The 17,455-nt window shown below is 47.8% G+C and overlaps 1 protein-coding gene across 1 annotated transcript; it reads left to right on the top strand.

The window, feature by feature from the left end:
• Nucleotides 1–404: 404 nt before the first annotated feature.
• Nucleotides 405–15,365, top strand: LSM1 (LSM1 homolog, mRNA degradation associated). The gene is made up of 4 exons (XM_079955284.1): nt 405–563; nt 2,221–2,289; nt 11,227–11,342; nt 14,860–15,365. The coding sequence occupies exons 1-4, from the start codon at nt 518–520 to the stop codon at nt 15,028–15,030; spliced, it is 402 nt and encodes a 133-aa protein (XP_079811410.1). The 5' UTR covers nt 405–517; the 3' UTR covers nt 15,031–15,365.
• Nucleotides 15,366–17,455: the final 2,090 nt, after the last annotated feature.

The raw sequence follows: 17,455 nt of genomic DNA, 5'->3' as shown, positions 1-17,455 counted from the left end.
CTTGCCTTGGGCGCAAACAGCCTGGCACCGGCTCTCTCTGTGTGTACTGTATACACACACACACACGTGCTTGCTCAAAAGGAAGCCCCCGCTGGGTTAGGCTACACCACGATGCGAGAACCGGTGGCCCTCTCCGTATATATGCGTGTGTGTCAGGGGAGGCTTCCTTCTGAGTAAGCCCGCGCAGACCCGGGGCTGCCGCTTCGGGAGGAGCAACCAAGCCATTGCAAGGCTCGCCAGCGCCCCGCTTCCTCTCCCCTCGCTCGCCTCGGCGGCGGAGGCTTCCGCGGCTGCGACTGCGCTCCAGCGGGGCCTTACTTAAGCCTCGGCCTCGGCCGAGCCCCCTCCCGCCAGCATGCAGCCGCCCTCCGGCGAGAGGAGCCGCCTCCTCCTCCTCGTCTCTCCCCGCCCCGCTTCCGGCCCGGGCGGGGACAGGGCGCGGGGAGGTTCCGCTTCTCCCAAGGCAGATGCTGCGGGCGGCGGCGGCGGCGGAGCATCCGCGGCGTCTGCGGGGAAGATGAACTACATGCCGGGCACCGCCAGCCTCATCCAGGACATCGACAGTGAGTACCGCGGCGCGACGGAGGCGCCTGGGCGCCTTTCCGCCACCCGAGCCCGGCGGCTCCTCCTCGGGAAGCCGTGCCAAGCGCCGCCCTTTCCTTCCCGCCGCCGCCGCCTCCTCTTCCCTCCTGGCTCTCCGCTTTCGATATGCCCCCTTTTCCCTTTGCTTTCCGCGACCCCTTTTTCCTTTCTCAAGCCCCCCCCCCCGCCCCTGCCGCGCGCAGCTTGCAAACAACATAGAGGCTGCCTAATACATCTTTGTGCGCACGCTGCACCTTCGGAGCACAGCTCCTGATGCCTCGAAGAATTCTGGGTACTGTAGTTCGCTAAGGGGCGCTGGGCGCTGTAATCAGGTGAGGGGGCAAACTACAGCGCCCAGGATTCTTTGAGGGAAAGAATGTGATTCAGAGGTAGAAGGCAGTAGCCTTTTCAGACCCGGTATCCTTTACAGTGGTACCTCGGGTTACATACGCTTCAGGTAACAGACTCCGCTAACCCAGAAACGCAGGTGGCGCTGTGGGTTAAAGCCTCAGCGCCTAGGGCTTGCCGATCGAAAGGTCGGCGGTTCGAATCCCTGTGGCGGGGTGCGCTCCCGCTGCTCGGTCCCAGCGCCTGCCAACCTAGCAGTTCGAAAGCACCTCCGGGTGCAAGTAGATAAATAGGGACCGCTTACCAGCGGGAAGGTAAACGGCGTTTCCGTGTGCGGCTCTGGCTCGCCAGATGCAGCTTTGTCACGCTGGCCACGTGACCCGGAAGTGTCTCCGGACAGCGCTGGCCCCTGGCCTCTTAAGTGAGATGGGCGCACAACCCCAGAGTCTGTCAAGACTGACCCGTACGGGCAGGGGTACCTTTACCTTTTTACCTTTATCCTTTACAGTGGTACCTCGGGTTACATACGCTTCAGGTAACAGACTCCGCTAACCCAGAAATAGTCCTTCAGGTTAAGAACTTTGCTTCAGGATAAGAACAGAAATTGTGCTCTGGCGGCGCAGTGGCAGCAGGAGGCCCCATTAGGTAAAGTGGTGCTTCAGGTTAAGAACAGTTTCAGGTTAAGAACGGAACTCCGGAATGAAGTACTTAACCTGTGGTACCACTGTAAGTGCAAACACGTGTTTGGGGTCCCATTTCAAACCCCATGGGTGGTTGGCATCGGATTTGTCTGAGGAGACAATGGAGGAGTGTGCCTCTGGGGGGTGAAGTCAAACCATTGGAGAGTTACAGCGCCTGCAAAGACGTTTCGTTGCAGGTGGGGCAGATGAAGGCATCCCACTTTGCTGCTGCAAGGGGTACCATGGCGCTTCTCTCTGCACTCCTCCCAGCAGTCATTCCTCCTCTGGTCAGGTGGTACCTCGGATCAGTCCGTGACTCACCAAGCCAAAAACCAGTGGTATAGTACGCACGCAGCCTCCCCAACCACGTTGGGTTAGTGTTGGCCACACTGGCTGGCAGCCGCTCTCAGGCTTCCAGGCTGGGAACATTCAAAGCCCTGTGCAGAGATGCTGGGGGGATTACTTTGGATCAGCCCATTCCCCCAAACATAGGAAGTTGCCTTATAGTCAAAGCAGCGTTTCTGTCAACTGATCCACAATTCAGCTCATCCAGCAGCCTCTTACATTCTTATGTTCACTAATGAAGCTTTCCCTTTTTATTTTCCTCCAGAGAAACACTTGGTCCTCCTGCGGGACGGTCGAACGCTGATTGGATATTTACGCAGCATCGATCAGTTTGGTATGCCAACGTAAACTTGCCTTTTTGGGTGCTAGCCTGTTTCATTCCCCTTTGTATTTGACCATGATCAGGAATCCAGCAATGGAATATGCATGTGTGTTAAGGGAGAACTTTGCATTCTGATTTATTTGACTGTATTTATTTATTGCATTTACCGTACATGCCACCTTTTGCTTCCAAGGAACCAAGGTGCCATTCATGGATCTCCCCCTCCCCATTTCACCCTCACAGCAACCCTGTGACGAAGGTTAGGATAACAGGTGGTGAGGGGCCCACGGTCACCCAGTGAACTTCATGGCTGAGTGGGGACTGAAGCAGTTGCTGCCCTCAAAGGGAGTGGCTATGGAATAGTTGTGAAGACTTGAGATACAAATCAAGAGGTCCCTGATCAGACCCAAGGGCCAAGTATAAAGGTCTGGAGGGCCACCTTTGGCCCCTGGACTTGAGGTTCCCCACCCCTGTCTTAAAAGCATACCCACACACACAGATCTGCACTTGCACAGTCGTGATGGAGTTGGAGGTCAGACTGAGCAGCTGCTGTTTTGCCTGAGCGCTCTGTGTGTTTGTCCTCCCTCAACTACTTATGATCAATATGAAGCCTGGTGCTGCTTGTATGTGTATGCATTCTTTAGGGAAAGAAAAAGCCAGCTTTCTGCTTTCTAAACACTGCATGAGGCCTGGGAGAGCGTCTCTCCACCCCCACCCACCGATCAGATTAGCGTCAGAGAATCCTTGAACCTCATGTGGCGCCTTCAGCAGAGATCAGATCTTCCCAAGGCTGGCTACAAGGTTAAACAGGATTTTTTATGCAAGGTTAAACAGGGTTTCAGTGGAAGACAGGAGGGCCTGGTGTGCTCTGGTCCATGGGGTCACGAAGAGTCGGACACGACTAAACAACAACAAAAACACAGGGTTTTGTTTTCCAATAGCCTGCCCCCCTTCCCAGGAAGTGAGCTTATGTGGTGCCAGTGGCAGGGATGCATGAAGTTGCCATCTTAAATTAAGTGCCCTGGGGCATTATGGGGGATTTAAAATGGCAGCAGCTTGCTGCTGCTTCCAGGAAAGCCTGAAGCCAAGAAAAGCCCACATCAGACATTGGTGCTGGTGGGTCCAGCTGAGGTGTTGAGGCCCTGACAGCTACTCAGAACACAAGGGCTGTGCAAGGACCTGGAGGTGCCTAAACTGCTTCTTAAGCTTAGCAGGACGTTTAGGGATCAGCTAGAATTCTGTGGTGGGGAGTCTGCTTGCATGAAGAATGTCCCAGGTTGTACCTCTGCTAGTTAGAGGGATCAAGAGTTATGGAAGATGGCTGTGTGAAATCCTGGAGCGCTGGTTCCAGTCAGAAATGGGGTGGACCTGTAGTGTTTAGTTTACAGTCATACCTCATGTTACGTTTGCTTCAGGTTGGGTGTTTTCAGGTTGCGTCCCACAGCGACCCGGAAGTAACGGAACGGGTTAGTTCCGGGTTTCGCCACTCGCACATGCGCAGACGCACATAATGACGTCACGCGCATGTGCAGAAGCGGCAAATAGCGACTCGCGCATGCGCAGATGTAGGTTGTGTTCTTTTCAGGTTGCGAACGGGCCTCCGGAACGGATCCCGTTTGCAACCAGAGGTACCACTGTATTAGGTTTTCATTGCACTTACTGTTTTATCCCAATTCTTCCCCCAAGACATATGCAGTTAACCCCACATTTAATCCCCGCAACAACCCTGTGAGGTAGGTCAGGCTGAGAGGCTCTGGCTGGCCGCAGGTGACCCAGTGAGCTCCATGGCTGAGGGGGGGGGGATTTGAACCCTGGTCTCCCAGCTCCTAGTCTGACACTTGAGCCACAATGCCACACTGGAACCCGGGGACAAAAGTGCCACAGCCATGGAGATCTGTGTCAGCCTGGACCACTAGAGGGAGCCTTATGTTTAAAAAGGAGCTTTTGACTCAAGGGAAAAACAGGAGTCTCTTTTTTAGATGAAATCCTTGTACAGTGGTACCTCTGGTTGCGAATGGGATCTCTTCCAGAGGCCCGTTCGCAACCTGAACAGAACACAACCCACGTTTGCGTGTGCGCGGGCCGCGATTCGCCGCTTCTGCACATGCGCGTGACGTCATTGTGCGCGTCTGCGCATGCACAAGCAGCGAAACCCAGGAGTAACCCATTCTGTTACTTCCGGGTCGCCGCGGGACACAACCTGAAAACGCTCAACCTGAAGCAAACATAACATGAGGTTCATGACTGTACTAGGCAGCCTCAAGATATCTGGGTAGGCCTTTTAAGAAGTGGAACCATGAAGAGAGTTGGGCTGCATCCAACTGAGTTTTTCTCAGAGTTGCTCCATTTAAGCTAACAGATCAAATCACTGGGTCTACTCTGAGCAAGACTAGAATGGGCGCTTCTAAAAGCTTGACACAATGCAGTTAAGATGCAGTCCTCCTCTAGCTCTCTTCAGAAACTCCGCTGCAGGCCTCCCTTCCCTGTAAGGGTGAAAGTTGCATCTTGAGAGCCAGCACAATGGATGTTGGGTTCGGGGCTGATGGGACTTGACTTTAAATCCCTGCTCTGCCACAAAGGCGGCTGGTTGTACTTGAGCAAGTCCGGCTCTATCTTCCTAACCTAACCCAGCCCTCAGGGCGGTAAATTAATATTATACCCGCTTTCTTTCTCTGAAGGAAAGGTGAGGTAAGAAGAGCCTTGCTGGATCAGCCATATGCGAACCTCATCCAGCGTCCTGTTCCTATGATGGCCCAGTTTGATGCTTCCACAAAGCCCAGAAGCTGGGCTTGAAGGCAATAGCTCTTTCTCACGGAGTACCTCCGGTTGTTGGTGTTTAGAGGCATATTACGGCCACATTCACAGCACACATTTATAAAGCCCTATGATATGGCTTTAAAGTCATAGCTTCCCCCAAAGAATTCTGGGAACTGTAGTTTGCTAACAGTGCGTAGAGATGTTCCCATCACTTGGCAACAATTCTCAGAGTGGTTTAGTAGTCGATCCCTCTTCCCCAGGAACTGGTTATTGTAGTTCTGTGAGGGGTGAATAGGGGTCACCTAACAACTCGCAGGACCCTTTCTGTACCCTGTTGTGTCCCCATCTTCTTTCCTCTGGGCCAGAAAATTAGATCTCTTGCTAAGAACACATTTGAATTCCTACTGAACAAGAGCCATTAGGTTGATGAAGAAATCATTCTTATTACTCCTTCTTGTTGGTTTTCTAGAACCTCTTTTCCACCGTTGCTCAGTTTTCCACCGTTGCTCAGTTCAAAATACAAACTTTCAACCAGCACTGCAATTTAGAAATTGGGTTTTTTGAATGAACAAAGTTTGAACAGAATGTGCCTAGCGGAAACTAATTTACAGGGAAATTCCTAATAGGATGGATCCTCCACAATCTTCTCAGTTACTTATAAACTAGGAACTACTTAGATCAGCTACAGGAAGGGTGGGATACAAATTGAATAAATTGAATAAATATATAAAAATAGACTTGCAATACATCCATGATTTTTGAATTATTGTATGACATTAAAACAATTACGCTAAGGGGTTTCTAAGGACAATCTATTATGCGCCTTAGCAACTAGCTTTCTTGAATTGCCTCTGTTGATGTTTAATAGGAGACGAAATGAGAGCAGGACATTGGCAGCACTGGTGTAAAAAGTAAGGAGCAATACATCACAGAATGTTGAACAACTCCTTTTTATAGTTTCAAATGTGAAATGCCCCCTTTTGATTGCATTTGATTGATGATACTAACAGTGAAGATAATAGAATAGAATCCCGCAGTGCTAAATCGGAAGGGTTTAGTCTGAATGTGTTGTCTTAATGCTGGCTTCATGCAGCCTTGCTCGTCATGCTATAAAATCATATTACCATGCGCAAATGTAATAGAACTAATAAGAGACATCATGTGTCATATTGTGCCAGTGAATCCTTTGGTTGTCTTGTTGGGTTACGTGAAACAACACATAGCTAAGGAATTCGAAGAACAGTTTTGGCATATAAGAACATGGGGGTGGCGTCAAGAAAGCCATTGGATGTCCCTGCAAAAATAGAAATCAAAGTGATGGACAGTGGTGGACTTCACAAAACCAGCCAACTTGATTTTGATCAGAAATGGAAGGCGAATGAGTTGTGGTGATTAATAGAGTTTTGGCGGGGAAAATCTCAAGGTTTGTGCCATCTTTATATTTATCATTTCACAATACAGGTTCTCTTTCTTTGTTAAAGAAGCTTGTATCATTGAACTAATGCAAAGCCATAATAGATGCCAGCTTTGGTAAGGTCTCTGCTGCATCTTGGTCATTGAATTTGCTCCTTTGAGGGTACAGTGGTACCTTGGGTTAAGTACTTAATTCATTCCGGAGGTCCGTTCTTAACCTGAAACCGTTCTTAACCTGAAGCACCACTTTAGCTAATGGGGCCTCCTGCTGCCGCCGCACCACTGGAGCATGATTTCTGTTCTCATCCTGAAGCAAAGTTCTTAACCCGAGGTAATATTTCTGGGTTAGCAGAGTCTGTAACCTGAAGTGTATGTAACCTGAAGTACCACTGTATTAGAATTTGCATATGGCTGTTTTCTGTCTACACTATGAAGAGCAAAACTGGGATTATGATATCTGGCTTTAAAACTCCCAAGTCCAAAGATTTGGTCCATTTTGCTTAATATTTACACCATTGTAAATACGGTGTTCATGTTTCAACTAGTGGGTCCAAGGAACTCAATATTGTGTCTCAGATTGACCTAAGGTGGGTCATAAGAGCAGCAATATCACAACACAAATATATGGCAAAAGAAGTAAGAAATGACACTTCTATGTCTGTGTTGGGCTATAGATAGGTCCTGGGAAAGGCTGAAGACTACTCACTGTCTGCCTGTCAGCAGGTCTCCAGAACGTTTTCAGCAAGTCTTTCCCAGCTCTGCCTGGGACTTATACCAGAAATATTGAACCTGGGACCTCTGCAGGTATCCATGTACTTGGCCCCTGAGCTACAGACCTTCCATGTGAAGGAGCTCCAGTTGAAATGGACCGCCTCATGAAGTCCAGTCACCCTCCTACTTAGGGAACAAGGGTTTAATGCTTTCCCATTCTGTCCTGACATGAATAACATCCTGAAACTTTAATTTTGAAGAAGGGCTTGAAGCTTCCAGATTCCATAATTGGCATCTTCAGGAAGAGTTGGGAAATAATCCTTAGACCCTGGGGAGCTACGGCTTCCTGAAGATCAGCTGTCAGTTCCAATGCAGCATCTAGTTTTTCAGAAAAGTTTTGAAATCTATGGGCAACTGTGTGCCAGATGAAGCTTTGTCCAAGGCACAGACATCTGCACAAGTGTCCTCTGTCCTTGCCTTACCTAATTTCTCTGCTGCTGGCTATTGCTCCGTGCCCCTTCATTACGTGCCAGAAAATCCTAATATGCAAAAATCCAAATATTACAATACAGATGTATGATAATTTCCCTAGGAAATTCTGTAGAAAAGCTTGCCTTTTCTAAGGGGAGCGTGTGGGGTTTGTTTTGCTTTGTTCCTGGGACAAAATATATGCCAAAATGTTTTAACTGTTAAAACCAAAGGTTGCATTCAGCTATGGCCTACTCTAGAGTACACCAATTAATGAACTTCAGTTAGTCATATCCATTAACTCCACTGGGTCTCCTCTGAGTAGGACTAGCATTGAATAGTGCACAAAAACATTCAGCAGGCTCCTCTTTTATTCCTATGAAAAGAAATAAATTCAGGAGCTGGACTACTAATTTCTGTCCGCAGCAGCAGGGCTGTGACATGGTCCTCGCAACAATCTCAGGCCAGGAACATCTTGAAATCTGAGTATCTACACACAGATGAGGGATCTGCGGTGCTCTAGAATACAACTCCCATCATCCCTGAGCACTGTCGTCTTGATGGTTGTGGCTGATGGGAGTTGTAGCCCAACATCATCCGCAGGACCACAGGTCCTCTGTCCCTGATCTAGAGGGTGCCCTAAGTCTTCAGAATGAGTGCCTGCGTGCCTGTAGCCAGGAACCAGCAGCCAACGTTCTTATCTGAATAATCTTCCACTTCACTTTACACGCTGGGAGCTCCTGGCTTTCTTCAAGATAAACTAGTTTATAATTAAGGCCTTGCTTGGCAAATAGTTGGGTTTTTAGTCATATGCAGCGCATAAGAACATTGCTCAGTAATTTTTAAAAGCCCTTGTAAACACTGGAGATAGTGTCAGGATGTACTCTCTGGCCGGCTAAAACCTCTTGAAAGCTGCCTAATAGGTCCTCGTGATTTTTTGGTTCTTTAAAAAAAAATATACTGTTGCCAGTTGTGACATTAGAGCTACAGGACTGGAATAGTTCTCTACACACTCCCCCCCCCCCATCCCTGATCATTAAAAAACAACCACCATCTAGGCCATTGCTCTTGAATAAGCAGTGTTGTTCATGACTATGGAATAGAATGTTTGATAAGATGCACTTCGTTTCTCTGGGAAAGGGCCTTCCCAAGAAGATTGTAGCTGGCTGGCTTACTTGCATTTTTCCCTTGAAGAGCTGGACATTGTTATTCTGTCTGTGCATTTTTATTCATCTTGCTCTTACAACTGTTTTTAAATTTTAATTGTCTGTCTATCTATCATCTATCTTATCTATCTATCCATATATATATATATATATATATATATATATATATATATATATATTTGCAAGTCTCGTTAAAGAATGAAGAAGCCAAAAAGAAAGAAAAAAATGGAATTGGACAAGGCTGTAGAATGGTAAAGGTAAAGGGACCCCTAACCATTAGGTCCAGTCGTAACCGACTCTGGGGTTGCGGCGCTCACCTCGCTTTATTGGCTGAGGGAGCCGGCATACAGCTTCCGGGTCATGTGGCCAGCATGACTAAGCCGCTTCTGGCGAACCAGAGCAGCGCACGGAAACACCGTTTACCTTCCCGCCTGAGTGGCAGGAGCAGGGACCGAGCAATGGGAGCTCACCCCGTCGCGGGGATTCGAACCGCTGACCTTCTGATCGGCAAGTCCTAGGCTCTGTGGTTTATTTTTTTTTTTAAAAAAATAATATTAAGAATTTAAAAATTACAAAAAGAAAGAAAAAGAATTAAACAAATCAATACAATGCAATACAAAAACAGAAACGAAAACACTACATAAAACATTAAATTAGTAGGCTCTGTGGTTTAACCCACAGCGCCACCCGCGTCCCTTTGTAGTGTTACCCCTCGCTTAACTTCCTTCCCCTTCTGCAGCTGATCTGCATCTGTTTTGATTGGGTCAAGGACATCCTGTACCTGTTCTTCACAAAGTGCCACATACATTGGTTAAACCAACAGCACTTCAGTATGTTCACTCCCCAACACACACGTAGTGACAGTAAAATTCAAACCCCATATAGCTTCCACCCCAGTTTTGAAGCTGCCCAAAGCAGAGAAGCGGACACGTTTGTCTGCTCCAGAGAAGCGGACACGGAGCAGTGGTTCCAAACTACAAGAAAGAAGATTCCACCTAAACATTAGGAAGAACTTCCTGACAGTAAGAGCTGTTCGACAGTGGAATTTGCTGCCAAGGAGTGTGGTGGAGTCTCCTCCTTTGGAGGTCTTTAAGCAGAGGCTTGACAACCATATGTCAGGAGAGCTCTGATGGTGTTTCCTGCTTGGCAGGGGGTTGGACTCGATGGCCCTTATGGTCTCTTCCAACTCTATGATTCTATGATTCTAAGATGGCCTTTACTTATAGTTGTCCTGTAAATTGTCAAGTAACCACGGAAGGAAAACAGCCATCTCCTTTAGGTCACCAGGCCTGAGAGCTTTTGGGGTTCCTTCATGGGGTTGATGTTAACTTCACAAATGACTGAGATCGATGGGTCTTGGCACATACTGATTAAGAACAGAGTGTGTCGTTGCTCATACGCTTCCCATAGGCATCTGTTGGTCAACATGATCCTGGATGAGATAGGCCTTTGGTGTGATCTAGGAGGGCTCTATATATTTTATTTGGTTTCCGACTTGCATGGACTTCATCTTCAAGGTCACCAATGTGATTTAATTAGAAATTTAGAAATTAGAAATACTTTGTCACTTGTACAACTTGTATACGGTGAGATTACACGAGCACCCCCCTCAGCTCTCTTGGTCTTAATTCCCCTCATTTACTGACGCACACCCACCAAACCCAAAAGTCAGTTGCCCTGTTGTTATCTTTTCATTCAGCCCATGGATAGAAGCTGTTCTTTACCCTGTTGGTGAGACTAATCATGCTTCTATATCTTCTGCCCGAGGGCAGGAGATCAAGAAAGTGCCGGCCAGGGTGTGAATCATCCCTGAGAATTTTCCTCACTCTCCTGAGGCAACGTTCTTCCACTATTTCATCCAGTGGATTCACGGGACAGCCCATAATATCTTGTGCTGTATTCAACACCCTCTGTAGGCACTTCCTATCTGATGATGCCAAACCAGCATACCACACCGTGAAGCAGTATGAAAGGACACTTTCTATTGTTGACCAGTAGAAGGAGATCATCAGATGTTGATTGACATCGTTCTTCCGCTATACTCTGAGGAGATTAGTGCTTGGGATATCAACATGGCATTACTCCTTGATTGTCTGGCCTTTGGCTCATCTTGCCTAGTACTCTATCCTTGCAGGAGCCTTTCCAGTTAGAGGATGTCTGAGGGAGGACAGGGGCGGAACCTGGAACCTTCTGCATGCAAACTACGGCCCTCTCAGAGCACTCACAAGACCGCTGACAATTGCTGTCAGAAAATGAGGGGGTTATGTCTTTTGGTTCTAGTGCCATTCCACGTTTTGAGAGAAGATGGTTCTTAGAAGCTTGAATTATATAGAAGGCTGGGAGCTGCACATTCAGTTTTCAATGCCTGTATCGCCACACATTTCAGTCTGATTTTCCATCTCCATTCCTCTCTGTCTCTCCCTGAACCTTGTAGCAAACCTGGTGTTGCACCAGACAGTGGAGCGCATTCATGTGGGCAAAAAGTACGGTGACATCCCTCGGGGCATCTTTGTGGTGAGAGGCGAGAACGTCGTACTTCTGGGAGAAATTGTAAGTAAACTCTGTCGCATAGACTTCCTTTGGGGCTTTATTGGGCAGTGGTATCTCCTGCCGTGCTCAGTGTTGTCGGTGGAGAAAGGCTTGTCCTAAATGCCATTGTTCCTTCTCGTGCAGCCCTGCAGTTAAACACTAGCCTAGCAAGTGATTATGAATAAATTGGGATCCGAACTTGAAAATAAGGCTAACCAAATTAATAGAGAACTGGTAATTATATAGTTGGTTATATTGGTTATGTAAAATGCTTTATTAATGTCAGTCCTATGTTAGTTTGCATCATTTGGAAGTTCAGGTTCCAGTTTGTTCTTAATTCCTTCTCTTGGTTTGTTAGAGGTTCCTCCTTTCACGATAAGCACCAGCCTGGTTGCCACAAGGAATTGCGTGCAGGCGAGTGAGTAGGCTTGTAGAGGAAGGAGAGAGTCCTCTGTGCCCTGCATAGAAACCAAGCGGGCTGGTGGAGCCCCCTTTTCACACCAAAACAGAAATTCAGTTCTCAATCCCTCCTCTGCCATTCACCAGAAGACGTGTGTGTGTTGGCAGGTTAGTAACTTTAGTAGGCTTACTTGTAAGGCTGTTCTAATACTGAAACTAGGTGATCCCATGCAAGCAAAAGAGGGCAACTTAAAATGATGGTAGTTTATGAATGCCTGTGAAATATGGGCTTCCTGGACCTTCCGAATGCTGGAGGTGAGCATAGGCCACACCTACACAATACTTTCAAAGTGTTTTGATGCCATTTGGACAGTTATGGTTTCCCTCAAAAGGGACCAGTAGTCTTTTTAAGGGTCCTGGGGATTGTTAAAGGTAAAGGTAAAGGTACCCCTGCCCGTACGGGCCAGTCTTGACAGACTCTGGGGTTGTGCGCCCATCTCACTTAAGAGGCCAGGGGCCAGCGCTGTCCGGAGACACTTCCGGGTCACGTGGCCAGCGTGACATCGCTGCTCTGGCAAGCCAGAGCCGCACACGGAAACACCGTTTACCTTCCCGCTAGTAAGCGGTCCCTATTTATCTACTTGCACCCGGAGGTGCTTTCGAACTGCTAGGTTGGCAGGCGCTGGGACCGAGCAGCGGGAGCGCACCCCGCCGCAGGATTCGAACCGCCGACCTTTCGATCGGCAAGCCCTAGGCGCTGAGGCTTTAACCCACAGCGCCACCTGCGTCCCTTAGGGATTGTTAGGAGACCCCTATTCCCCTCATAGAGCTACAATTCCCAGAGTTCCCTGATTGATTGTTAAACTATTCTGGAAATGGTAGCTCTGTGAGGGAAATAGGATTTTCCTAGCAACACTCTCCTCTCAGCACTCTTAAAGGTAAAGGTAAAGGGACCCCTGACCATTAGGTCCAGTTGTGGCCGACTCTGGGGTTGCGGCGCTCATCTCACTTTATTGGCCGAGGGAGCCGGCATACAGCTTCCGGGTCATGTGGCCAGCATGACTAAGCCGCTTCTGGCGAACCAGAGCAGCACACGGAAACTCCGTTTACCTTCCCAACGGAGCGGTACCTATTTATCTACTTGCACTTTGACACGGGGATTCGAACCACGGACCTTCTGATCGGCAAGTCCTAGGCTCGGTGGTTTAACCCACAGCACCACCCGGGTCCCTTCTCTGCACTCTTAACAAGCTACAGTTCCCAGGCTTCTGTGGGGAAGCTATGGCTGTTAAAGTGGTATCATAGTGATTTAAATGTATGGTGCAGATATGGCCAAAATAGGGGGAAATAGTTCTAGGCTAGCCATCTCTCTGGTAATGTTAGTTTTGTAGGCGCATGGGATTATTTTAAAGTGAAGAAATGCATTCCTCTTATGAGTTGCACAAGACACAGGACTGCAACCTCCCTAATTCAAAAGCCTTGCCTGATGGAATGTGTCACATTCTCAAATCCGAGCTCTGATCCCATCTGCAACCAAGGCATAGGCACTTTTCACACAAGTTTTAGATGGTCTTGCATTTTTTTCTGGATGAGGGATAACCAAATCATGTGATCATTGCATCCATTCGTTTTGGGAGGCTCTTTTCTGCTTCGCCTTAACCACTGTGATGAATAATGCTCCCCCTGTTTAAGGGGGGGTGGTCCTTGTAATTGTTTGCTCTTCTGTCAGCACAGAGACTTGGCAATTGTAGTTCATCTCAACAGACAAAGGGCAAAGTTTGGAGTGGCAAGGAGCCGTGGGGTTCTTATCTTTCTTTACCTCCCCCCTGGGACTTTTGCATTAAGCATACCAGAAGGCCCCTTTTTTGACATTCTTGCACCATTTTGGTGCCTTGAATCAAATTGAGGCCTTTTACTCAAACCATGCAGATTGCTTGCATTCTGTCTCTATCTACTATGTTATCCTGGTGGAGAGCAGCCTGGTGTTTAGATTCCCTTACAACCTGTCAATTTCATTGCTAGACAGGAAAATTATATCCTGTTTCAAGGGGGGACGGGACACAACTTGATACCTCTTGGGTACATGGCTCCCTCAGACACCCCTTGGGGCCCACAAAGACCCTCCTTCTCTATCTCATTTTTTAAGGGGAGTTGGGTCTGTTTGGGCTGTTGTGTGTGTAAAATTTTCATTTGATTTGGGATGTAGGGCAGAGTTCTTATCCCATTTATAGACTGGCCCTTGAGACAATTAGCAATTTTCATCCCCTCCCCCCCCCTATATCATACATTGCTAAAGTGTCATCTGTTGTAGCAGCAGCAACAAAAACACATTGGACAACTTATACGGTTTGTTTGTTTGTTTGTTTAGTATAACCCCCGCTTCCTCCCAAGAGGTGCACAGTGTTTAAAAAGAGCTCTTGCAAACAGCTGTTATCCATCATGGCTCAATAAAGCCTCCATCCTCAAAGCGAGCCTATCTCTGTGGACCAGATACTGGAGACGTCCCTTGTCTTCATCTTCTGCTTTTGATCACTTGGTTAGCAGATGGCTGGCAGCTTTGGAGGGCACAGTGTTGGCATCAATGGCCCCTTCCTCATTGGCCAGGCATCTCGTTGTAGTTCGACTTTTGTCCTTTTCATGGAAATGAAAAATCTTCTCTAGGCATTTTACCATTCTCTGTACCAGGGGAAGGGAAGCTTTTCCAGCCCACGAGCTACATGCTAGATGCCAGAGGCAAAAGTGGCCAGAACAAGTCATGTACATTTGGCCTTTGTACAGTGGGCAGCCCTCTATCCTCCAAACCAGGCAAGCAAGAGGGACTGTCAAGAGTCCAAAGGCACATTCCAGCCAGGCAGAAACACTAAATCAGGATGTGAAACAAAAGTGATGAGCAGTGTTGCCTGCAGGGAGTTCCTCGGGCCAGGTGTCGAGGTCTTGGGGTCCACATCCAGCCCCTCGGGCCTGAGCTTTGCCACTCCTGCTGTGTGCTCGATGCAAACTCGGCAGTGGTGCACCCACCAGAATCTTACGCTGCTGAAAGTGGGGTGGAGATACTTTAACCCTCCTCTCCTCAACCTCAAAAAAGGTGGTGTGGATTGACAAATTTGAGTGGTGGTTGAGCCTTCCTTTTCTGTTGCAGGACCTGGAGAAGGAAAGTGACACGCCTTTGCAGCAAGTGTCGATTGAGGAGATCCTGGAAGTGCAGCGAATAGAGCAGCAAGCCAAGCAGGAGTCGGAGAAGCTGAAAGTGCAAGCGCTGAAGGAGCGGGGCCTCTCCATTCCACGGGCTGATACACTAGATGAATACTAGGCATTCAGTCCAGACAATCACAGCTGCCCCCAAGATTGAATTAACATTTAGGGCCCCCTCGCGATGTGCATTTCCCCACCAACACCTCCCCCCCCCTTTCCCTGCGGCCCTGAGTGCGAAACACAATTTAATCATGATTTATCATTGTTGCCGAAGACCTGAAAAGATCCCAGTGTTACGTAATCCAAGGTGATGGAGCAGCAGTCAACAATCCTGGCTAGGGATGAAACTTTTTTTTTTAAATATAGTTTTCTTTCTTTCTTTTTTCCTTTGTGACTTTGGAGGAGGTGGAATTAAGCCTCCCCTGACATGTAAATAAAAACTGACTCTGCGAACCCAGGTCTTGCTTAGGCTAGAACCCTTTGAGAGTTTTGTGCTCGCCTTTTCAACTTTTAGCTTTTCTCTAAAAGTGTTAAGCGAATTCAGCGAAGGCACCTTTGCCTCTTAAAAACTGGGCTAGTGGACATTTAGGTGCCTCAATTGGAGGCAGGTGTGTGGGAAATCTGTGCCCTTCCAGAGGTTGGTAACTTGTGTTCAGAAGCTTGGGACTTAGAAATAAGAACCTGGACTCTGGCTATGTTTGTTACATTTATTTTAGAATCCTTTCCTCTCTCACGGTTCCATATGGCGGTGTTCCTTTCCAAGTTCTCTGTGCATCCTGGGGTGGACAAGTCCATGCTTAACCCAGAGCATTCTGGGAATCCTGGTCTGGATCAAGCAATGGATCCTGCCATAGACATTGTAAAGGCCTACGACTCCTATCATCCCTGACAGTTGAGCCCTGGCTGGGGCTGATGGGAATCGCGGTACTAAAAGACATCTAGAGGACTTGACTATAGGTTCCCCATCCTCGCTTTAAAGATGTCCGTCTGTCAGTCGGGACTGAGCAGGCTTAATAACAGGCAACTAAGTGAATCTCTGAATATTAATTCCCAGTCATTGGTATTGGCATTGATCTTTGTGGAGTGTTGGTTGAGATAGATAAATGGCTTCTATTCCTCTACGTGCATCATACATAGCATAGCTACAAGGGCCCTTCTGGGCTGCGTTCTCCCATATGCAGTTATAATCATTCAGAGGTGGAAAGTGGAGTCACACTTCCTGGGCCAGCCTCCCATTGTCCCACTGTGGCCTGGTCTGTGAGTATATCACAGGCTTTAAGGATAAATGTGGCAGCAGTGAGCCAGCTGCAAGCAACCAAACTCTAAACCACATAGGGTGTCTGATGCTTTACAACAGGCTTAGAAGTTTTAGAAGTTGCCTTTAAAACATGTGACAGAAGGGTGTCCCGAGAAGCATGCCCTTGTTCTCTCCCTGGCAACAATTTTTGCTACCTAAGCGGGGTGGTTATTATTTATTTACCTTTTGTACACTGCTTTTCCACATGAATGTACAGTCATACTTCGGGATGAATACGTTTCAGGTTAATTATTTTTGGGTTGCACTCCGCGGCGACCCAGAAGCAACGGAGCACGTTACTTCTGGGTTTCGCCGCTCACGCGTGCGCAGACTCTCAAAATGACGTCATGCGGCAAAACGCGACCCGTTCAGTTGCGTGTTAAGTTTGCGTCAGGATGCGAACGGGGCTCTGGAACGGATCCTGTTCGCATCCAGAGGTACCACTGTACTCGAAGCAGCTCAAAATGCCAACAAAAATGCAATAACAGTCTAATCATTTGGAAACAAAGCGGTCCATCTAAAAGTGGGTCCAGTACAGATGCAGACTGGACAAAGAACTCTCCTTTAAAAGGCTTGCTAGAAGAGGAACATTATCAGTAGGTGATGCTTGTTTTTCCCCACTTTGCAACTATGTGCCACCTGTGCGCTCCCAAAGTAGCTTACGAAAGATACTTCATTTCATACTTATCCTTGTTTATTTAACTAATTTATAAGTGGCTTCACAGCCTGATGTCATCAACAAGATAGAAGACAAATTCCCACAACTGTTAACACCATTTCTGCAAACTAAAAACAAAACCATTCCTACAAATGTGCAGTTAGTATTTCAGAAATTATTGGGTCATATCTCTGGGAAAGCCTTCTGAAAACCAAACCCTCTTCAGTATAGTCTAAGAGCCTGTCTGATTTCAGCTGGTCGTTGAATTTGAGAGGGCTGGAGCTGCAACACTTAAGAGCCTTATTTCTCTTCTGTGCCCCATTTGAGGAGCACAGTTGCTGGGCAGACAGGCATAGGGCAAGGCAGTCCCTTAGCTATCCTCGGCCCAAGTTGTTTGGGGCTTTAAATGCTAGACACAAAACATGCACAGAGCAGCCCATGCAGCTCCCTCAGCAGAGGTGTTCCATGGTGTTGGAAAAGCCCAGCCAACAACCTAGCTGCTGTATTCTGCGCAGGCTACAGATTCTGGGTAGAGCCTAAGGCAGGGTTCCCAAGCATCATTCTAGTGGTCCACATTGTGTCTCTGAA

Source organism: Podarcis cretensis (assembly GCF_951804945.1).
Source record: "Podarcis cretensis genome assembly, chromosome: 15".
NCBI lineage: Eukaryota > Metazoa > Chordata > Lepidosauria > Squamata > Lacertidae > Podarcis > Podarcis cretensis.
This window is presented reverse-complemented; position numbering and strand designations above follow the sequence as displayed.